At 41.7% G+C, this 8,217-nt stretch overlaps 1 protein-coding gene across 1 annotated transcript; it reads left to right on the forward strand.

Moving 5' to 3' along the window:
* The first annotated feature begins 4,802 nt into the window (after nt 1-4,802).
* Nucleotides 4,803-5,474, forward strand: LOC122638778 (E3 ubiquitin-protein ligase RNF12-like). The gene has a single exon (XM_043831627.1). The coding sequence runs from the start codon at nt 4,803-4,805 to the stop codon at nt 5,472-5,474; it is 672 nt and encodes a 223-aa protein (XP_043687562.1).
* The last annotated feature ends 2,743 nt before the right edge of the window (nt 5,475-8,217 follow it).

The raw sequence follows: 8,217 nt of genomic DNA on the forward strand, positions 1-8,217 counted from the left end.
GACACTTGTAGGTCGATCCATAGGTCGACCGACAATTGACCTACAGCCCCAAACTTGGCCTTAACGGCTAGTTTTTCAACGGTTAGTTTTTGATGGTCGACCAACAACCTTTATAGGTCGACCGACAGTCTAAAAATATGATAGTTTTATATCCGTTGGAGAACAAATAAACTCCAACTTTTGGCTTTATAAAACACATCCAAACAAGAAGCAAAACACATTTTTTGATAGAAAAAGTGCATAGTACATTTGTGAAAGTACAAAAGTGAAAATTTGTCATTGAGCTAAATTATTCAATTCAAGCTCTTCAAAGAGATTTTACCAAGCTCTTAACTCTCCACTCTCTCCAACTCATGCCATCAAGGAGAATCATCTAGGAGACTCAAGGTGCATCACTCTCATTCATATCATTGAGCACCATCACTCAAAGGGTAAAAGTGTCACTACTCTTTGATAGGTATTTATACCAAACTTCTATTGTATTTACTTGTTTATACTTTTGATTTGATAAAGCATTGTTGTATTAATCTAGACCGTACTTAGATTAGTACAAGGACCCTCTCATCCTTAAGAGATTGAAAGGATACTCTTGTCCTGGAACTAAGATTGTAAGGATCCTCTTATCCTGTTAAAAAGAGTTGTAAAGGTGTCATTTTCCCACCTATTGTATTGAAAGGGAAGTACTAGTAGAATTCTCTCAAGGTTGAGAGGAGTGGATGTAGGCTAAGTTAGCCGAACCACTATAAATCTTGTGCCTCATTTACTTCTGCTTTTTATATTTAATATAAGTGTGCAACCAATCGAAAAAGAGGTAAAATCCACTAGTGGTAACCTATTCACCCTCCTCTAGGTTACCCAACAATAAACCCCTGTTGGTAAGGGTCGTAGCATAAGGGAACAAGCATCCTAGCCACAGATATACTATATGCAGGTCCTATCGTCCCGAGAGGTATTCCGGGTGCATCAACGTCCCATTCCATCTAGTACCCAGGTACCAGCACGGCACGGTACATACAGATTAGGATGGCATTTAACAATTTCATAATTAAATAAATTGAGGTTCCGGTACCGGCACATCCGGCACCGTAGCATGCTACAATGGTGAGAGTAATATCGCAATCATAACAGTTCACATTTGAATAATAATGCAATGCGCACAATGCTTATATTTATATAATAACATGCTTAAGATTGCATATTATATATATTCAAACCCAACAAAGTCATCCAGAACCCACTCACCTAACACGGGTATCACCCGACGTGGTCGACATGAATCTCACCGGTGCACCAGCTACCCATCGAATTGGGTAGCCTAAAAATATAAAAGTAATCATTAAAGCATGTATAGAAGGGTCCCATGCTAGGCCCCTAAGGTTAAAATTAAGTTTCAACCAAAACAGCACGAGCAAACTCACGGACGATTTCAGCATAGGTGAGTCTGTCCCTTACTCCATTCAGGCCAAAAGGTAAAAATAGAACGAGCAGATCCACGGACGAAACTTCTCACTTGGATCCTGTCTTGCATTTGTTCAACTTCTGAGACACACCTAAAAGGGAGTGGATCAATGGGCGGATGTGTTTCCTTAGTCCGCCCTTGCATCCGATCGATCCTTGAGACATACTCAAGAGCAATTGGCCCACGGGTGGATGCAACAGACTTGAGTCCATTCCTTCATCCATCCAGGTCATTTCACAAGGTTTACACTGGGCGGACTGACGGATGGTACCACGATTGGTGGATCCGGTGGTGCGTCCGTTCGAGTTCTCTTCCGAGATTTCAAAGGGGTTTTGCTCCAGCTTGAAGCTTGGAGCATCTAAGCACCTCAGGGTCATGGAGGGGTGTCTAAGCCTCCCTAGGGTCACTAGAACCTAGGTTCACCTCATGGATCCAAGATCCTTCAAGGTTTGGTCTCAAATCGGTCCAAGGGTTGGGTTTCATGGCTTAGGACCAAGGGTTTAGCAGCAATGGCTGCAAATGCAGCTCATGGGAGCTCAAACCAGGTTTAGGTCAGTTCTATTTGAGCTCCAACTAGGGACCGAGCTCCACCTTGAGTCCCAATTGGAACCCTAGGTCAGCCCAAGCTCAAGAAATTCACAAAAGGAAAAGGGAAATGGAGGAGAACCAAGTTTGGGGGCTTACCTTCAATGGAGGCAGCAAGGACAAGGCTAGGTGAGCCTTCTTGACCTCCTCCCTTCCTTTCCATCTCTTCTCCTTCACCTTCTTCTTCTCCCTTAGTCCGGTCAGCAAGAGAAGGAGATGTGGGGGTAGCCAACCATCTTGGCATGACCTTCATCTTCTTCCCTTCCCCTCTCATTCCTCTCCTACTTCCACTTCTTCTTCTTCCTTCCTCCTCCTCCACTGTTTGACTTGGAGGGGGAGAGATAAGGGAATGAAGGGTTTTCCTTATCTTTAAGGGGTAGAAGGGGCCTGAGGTAGTGTTTGGTTAGGGGTCCTTAGAATGTAGTTAAGCCCTTAGGCTTAAATGGGTTTTTGTTTTGAGTCTTAGGGCTTGTTTGGCCCAAGTCATAGACCTTAGGTCCATTTAGTTAGTTAGGGTATGTTTGGGTTGCACCCTAAGTCCATAGGACTTAATTGTCCTCTAAGGTCTATTTGGCTTAAGTTGGGGTATTAAAAACCCATTAACTCCTTTAGGTTAGGCCTTGTGGGCCTACTTTCATGGCCCACTTAACCAATCAATGGTAAGGGTGAGGGTCAATAAGGTCCAAAGGTCCAATTATAGTGTCTGGGACACGGGTATGTGGGTCCCATAGGAAAATTACCAAAAGGGCAAGTAACAGCACGGGTGGATCCTCGAGGGGATTCAGTTCGAGTGAGTCCATTCATGACTCCGGTGCTGCTGTCAGGGTCCAAACTTCAAGGAAAGTTGTGGGGCTTTGACCCCCACTTCCAGGACTTTGAGGGGGTACTTTTAGTAATATTTTAGGTCTGGGGTTACAGGTGTTGGCCAGTGCCACCTAGGCATTGCCCTTTGGTGAAGGTCTAAATTACCCCGGGGTATTTTGGTAGATCTTGCGCATTGGAGAAAAACAAAGACAGATTCGTTAGCCTTTTGGGTAAGCTTGGTGAGAGCAAGGTTGAGAGATAGTATACGAGTTCTAAATATAGATCCATAGGAGATGTGCAACGCATCCCAGAGGGCTTTGCTCGTGTTCTTGCCAATAATCAGAGGAAGAACTTCATCAGATATGATAAAGAGGAGATAAGCTGACTGAGAAGCCGTGCATCCTGTTCCTTCTATTTAGCAGCAGCAATTGGGTCTATGGGGAGAGGAACGGTGCCATCTATGTAGCGAAAGAGACTTTGGCTTGTGAGAAAAGGGGTGAGCTGTGCCTTCCAAAGAAGGAAATTCTTTGGAGTGAGTTTGAGGGTGAGGTAATGGTGTACTGCAGGGAGAGAGACGGTAGAGGGAGCTGAATCATCGTTGGGAGGCATTTTGAGAGAAGAGAGAAGGAAGGATTGAGAGAAGTAAGGCGTAGGCCAGGGACTCAGGATACCATATTAGATTGAATAATCGTAATTGCATTAGATGAAAGAGGTTACAATATATAGGTGCAGATATGGATCACACAAGAGTGGATGTTATTGTATGTGACTCAAAGTCTCCACATACCATAACAGTCCAATTACATAAGATGAAGAGATTGAATACAAAATGGAAGCAGAATCAGAGTGGGAATCTAATTCTGCTGATAGGGCAGAGCTATTGAGAGTTTTTTAAAAAAAAAAAAAAAAAAAAAAAAAAAAAAAAAAAAAAAAAAAAAAAAAAAAAAAAAAAAAAAAAAAAAAAAAAAAAAAAAAAAAAAAAAAAAAAAAAAAAAAAAAAAAAAAAAAAAAAAAAAAGAGCAGCTAGGACCTTCACCGTGGTAGAGCGACGGAGAATAAGAAAAGGCCTGAGTTGGGTTTGGTTAATGAACCAAAACCGGGAGGGTATTTTGGTTGGTTTTGGTTTTTCCCTAGTTCTCTATTAATTTTGAAAGAAGTAACCTACAACCATTGTATTAGCAATGGCCGCGTGGCGGGCCTGGGATTGCAGGCAACACAATGGCCGTTCAATCCCAGGCCGCCGAGTTTCCAAATCCCAAGATTTTGTGCCCGTTGTGCACACATATTTTTTGAATTCTCAAAGAAGACCTGCTGAATCATCATTCAAAGAACTTCCACTAACTTAATTGGTAGATTCAAAGTCAGACCAATAACTTATCGGTAGATTTAGAACTAGACCAATAAACTATTGGATGGGTTGGTTCCAATTCTAGGCGGGGTTGTTCCGGTCCAATTCCTGATTCCAGCCCAAAGATTGACATCCTTTAGATACACTTTATTTAATTTGACAAGGTTGTTGAAACCTTATCATAACAGCCTGTGAACTCTTTTCGTTACTTTCTGATATTACCGCTGGAGATAATATTCTCCTATTAAGACTCCACAGCAAGTTGGGTGAAATAACGTATAATATGGGTTGCATCCCCTTGACCCACTTGAACTCAAACTTAATTGAACCATTAAACTAAACTAAAATCCAATTTAATAGAAGGGTATATTAGTCTTTTCATACAAAACCATCCTTTTATTTTTTTTTGACTTGGTTTTCAAGTTTTTAATTTGACTTCTCAAGTTCAACTAGAACTAGGAGTTTCTAAATTCTAGTCTTATAAAAGGGTCTAGTGGTCATCACTCCTCTCGATCTGCGGCTTCTTTCATTCTTCAATTAATTGTCTCTCTCTCTCTCTTCCAATTCTTCCTCTTCCTTCATTAAGAAATTAAAGATCAATCAATCATGGTTCCTGCTGAAATTTCATCTAGGCGTTCGATTTATACTGAATTCTACCCCATAAGCCCAGCTGATGCTAACTCATCAGAATTCAAATTAGCAACATTTCATTTCAAGGTTGATCGTCAATATGTTCTAGCAACAACTCCGGATTTTGATTCAGGCGTTTCAACCATTCTTGATCAGACAACTGGTACGTCGACAGAGCGCTCATTCAACATTGAATTTTCTTACCTGCTTATCCCTCAAGTCAGCGAGTGTCATATCCATACTATGCTTACAGACCTAGATATCCCTCCATCCTCCATTGATAGTCTGAAAGAAGAGATATCTACATATGCTTTTAGAAAGGCCTTGCGCGGCCGAAAGAAAAATAGTAGTGGATCCTTGGATTTCTTCATATGTCTTGATGTCAATCTGATAGGATTTCGCAGAGATATCGATGAAGATTTTAACTTGGTTTCAGCTTCACAATCTTGGATTGAGGCTGTAGAGATTGTGAGATTTGAAGAAGAAGAAGAAGAAGAGATCACTTGTATGATTTGCATGGAAGAGTACGTGAGAGGAGTAGAAATCGCACGGTTACCTTGTTCACATATCTTCCATAGTGAATGCATCGCCAAGTGGTTGAAACACAAGAATACGTGTCCGTTCTGTCGCTTTGCAATGCCTACATAAGCTTAATTAATTTCTTTTGATCGATTAGTAATTGTACTGCTGATTTTGTGATTTAACTCAATCAAATCGTCTCTTTTTGTGTCTTCCTATGGTTTTTTTTTTTTTTTGGTTTTTCTTGTTGGTCTTTAAGTACTATGGTGAGTGAAGTTGGAGAAGAAGGGAAGGGTCCTCAATCTGCGTATGTGAGAGAAGAAGGGCAGGTGCGGCAAGGATTTAAAAAAATTAGGGAAAACTTGACTCGCTTGACTAGGACGATTTAGAAAATTAAGGAAAACTTGACTCGGCTGACTAGGCCATGTTTTGAATTTTGTTCATAAGGCTAGTCGAGTCCGAAAACCTTAGTTTTCTAGCAACTCCTGGTCTGCTGGTTTTAAGGCTTACTCTTTGATGGTTTCAAGGTTTCAGTCAAGTCTTTTCCAATGTGTTCTCTTGGAGTTTTTCATTGTTTATAGTTTAAGGGAAGTAGTTTTCTGTCTTTCTCTCTCATACAAAAGTTTGATTGAGGTTTCATATATAGAAGGAGAGGAAGAACAAAAGAATTTAAGTTAGGGATGTAAATGAATAGTCAAAATCTGATCTTGATTTGCATTAGTATCCGTTTAAGGCCGGGGTATCCGTATCTGGTCAGAGGGTATCTTGATGCAAATTTGGATAATCCAGAACATAAATTATCCGATTCGAATAGATATCCAATCAACAAAAAAAAAAAAATATTAGTAGCTAATGATCTTGAGGGTTCTTGAAGATTCGATAAGTTCTAGAGAACGAGGAAAAAAGCTAAGACAATTGAGAGATATAGATCAAGAGTGAATCGTATCCGTCGGGGGAAGGAGGGTCCGGATTACACAAGTTAGGGTTGTAAATAGATAGTCAAAAATCCAGATTTGATTTGGTCTCTATTCATTTAGGGGTATCCATATCTGGTTAGGAAATATTTGGATCCGATCACTGATCATTTTTACGAATTTTTTTGATTTAATGTCCCAAATTAAGGGTATTTAGCTCCTACTCAAGAACCCAATAAGTGGGCAAGCGTACTTAATGCATTTATCCTCCATCCAACTGTATCCAAGGAATTCCATGGTGGGACTAATTTTTCAAAACACCAAATTGGGGATCGAATCGGAATTGGCCGAAATCGGTCCAAAAAACCTAGCAATAGAATCAACCCATATATCTAAAAAATCAGCAATTCTAGGGTTTTGGACCATGAATCGGCCATGTCAAATCGCCCAATTCGACTGATCTTATTCCGAATTTTAGATGGTGGGAGGGACTTGGGAGTGGCACAGTTACGCTGAGGAAATTCACTTGGACAGAAGCATAGAGGATTTGAAATTAGGGATGTAAACAAATAGCTGAAAGCCCAAATTTTTTTCGCATCTGTATCCATTTAGGGGTATATGTATCGGGAACACAATCTTTCTATTTGAATAGATATCAACTAAAAATAAAAAAAGTAAGTAGGTTGAGGGTTCTTGAAGATTCGACAGATTCTAGAAGCGAAGTGTATTCGTCCTGGGGAGGAAGGTTCGGGTTACACATGTCGGGATGTAAATGGACAGTCAAAAATCGGATTCAATTTGCATCCGCATCCGATTAGGGCTCTTGTAGTTAGAGAATATCTGGATCCGATCACATCCGATCCCTAATTGATGATCCATTTACATCTCTAGATCTATTTCCTAGGCAATGCCACACAGAACCGCAGACCCACATGGTAGCGTTGTGTAGAACCGCAGCACCGCGCAGAGCCACAGCCCTGCGTGGCAGCCCCGCACCATCCTGCAGCGCCACAACGAAAAAAATAAATTTGGGCGAGCGGTGGAATCTCACCCTCATGTTTCAAAAATCTGGTCACGATGTCTTCTCATCATTTATTCATTTTCAAAAAAGAACCGATCAAGCAGTGTCATCTCATCCTCATGTTTCAAAAATTCCATTTCAAAAATCCGGTCGAGTACTGCCGTCTCATCCTCTGTTTCAAAAATTCGGTCGCGATTGCGTCTCATCGATTCTTGTTATACTCCGCACCGGGAGTATAATTAATTATTAATTCTTCCTGGACGACGTGTAGTTATCAACGCCACGTATGCCGGTGAGTTGTTCTCACCGGTGGTCAAAACTATATTGACCATAGTACGAGGTTGCTGTGGAAACTAGTCGGGACCACGGAGGTTGCACCTTGACGTGTCGGGGTAAGTAGTTGACCAATTTTGTTGTGTGCCGCCTCTCAAAGCCCTCGAAGTGTGGTCCAAGGCCCCGACCTCTTATGGTGGGAACCACCTTCCTACCGCATCGGAGGCAAGGTTACTGGCTGCCTCCGACCCGCATCCAATGCCGCTAACAAGGACCCTTGTGGGTGAGACCCGTGGCTAAGGTGCTATTGGTGCCCTACCATGTTTGACCCACCCAAATAGACCCTAGGTTACACTTATGAGGCCTTATCCAAATAGGCCAATAAATGTGAAGTCTATATGAGGAGAGGGGTAAGACTATTCCTTAGTCTTTCTTTTTTTTTCTCTTTCCTAACCTAATCGTGAAAGGAGAGGAGAGCTTTGAAGAGAGGAGGAGAAGGAGGAGAAGGAAGGGAAGAAGAAGAAGGAAACGGGTCGGGTTTGGAGCTTTAAAGAGGGCACCCCGTGTGTACCTCAAACCAGGTAAGCCAAGTGCCCTTTTCCCCATTTTCTCTCTTCCCCTTGCTCGCTTGAGCTTGGGTGGTTCGTTGGTTGCAGCCCAAGAT

The sequence above is a fragment of the Telopea speciosissima genome, chromosome 9, assembly GCF_018873765.1.
Source record: "Telopea speciosissima isolate NSW1024214 ecotype Mountain lineage chromosome 9, Tspe_v1, whole genome shotgun sequence".
In the NCBI taxonomy this organism is placed as follows: domain Eukaryota; kingdom Viridiplantae; phylum Streptophyta; class Magnoliopsida; order Proteales; family Proteaceae; genus Telopea; species Telopea speciosissima.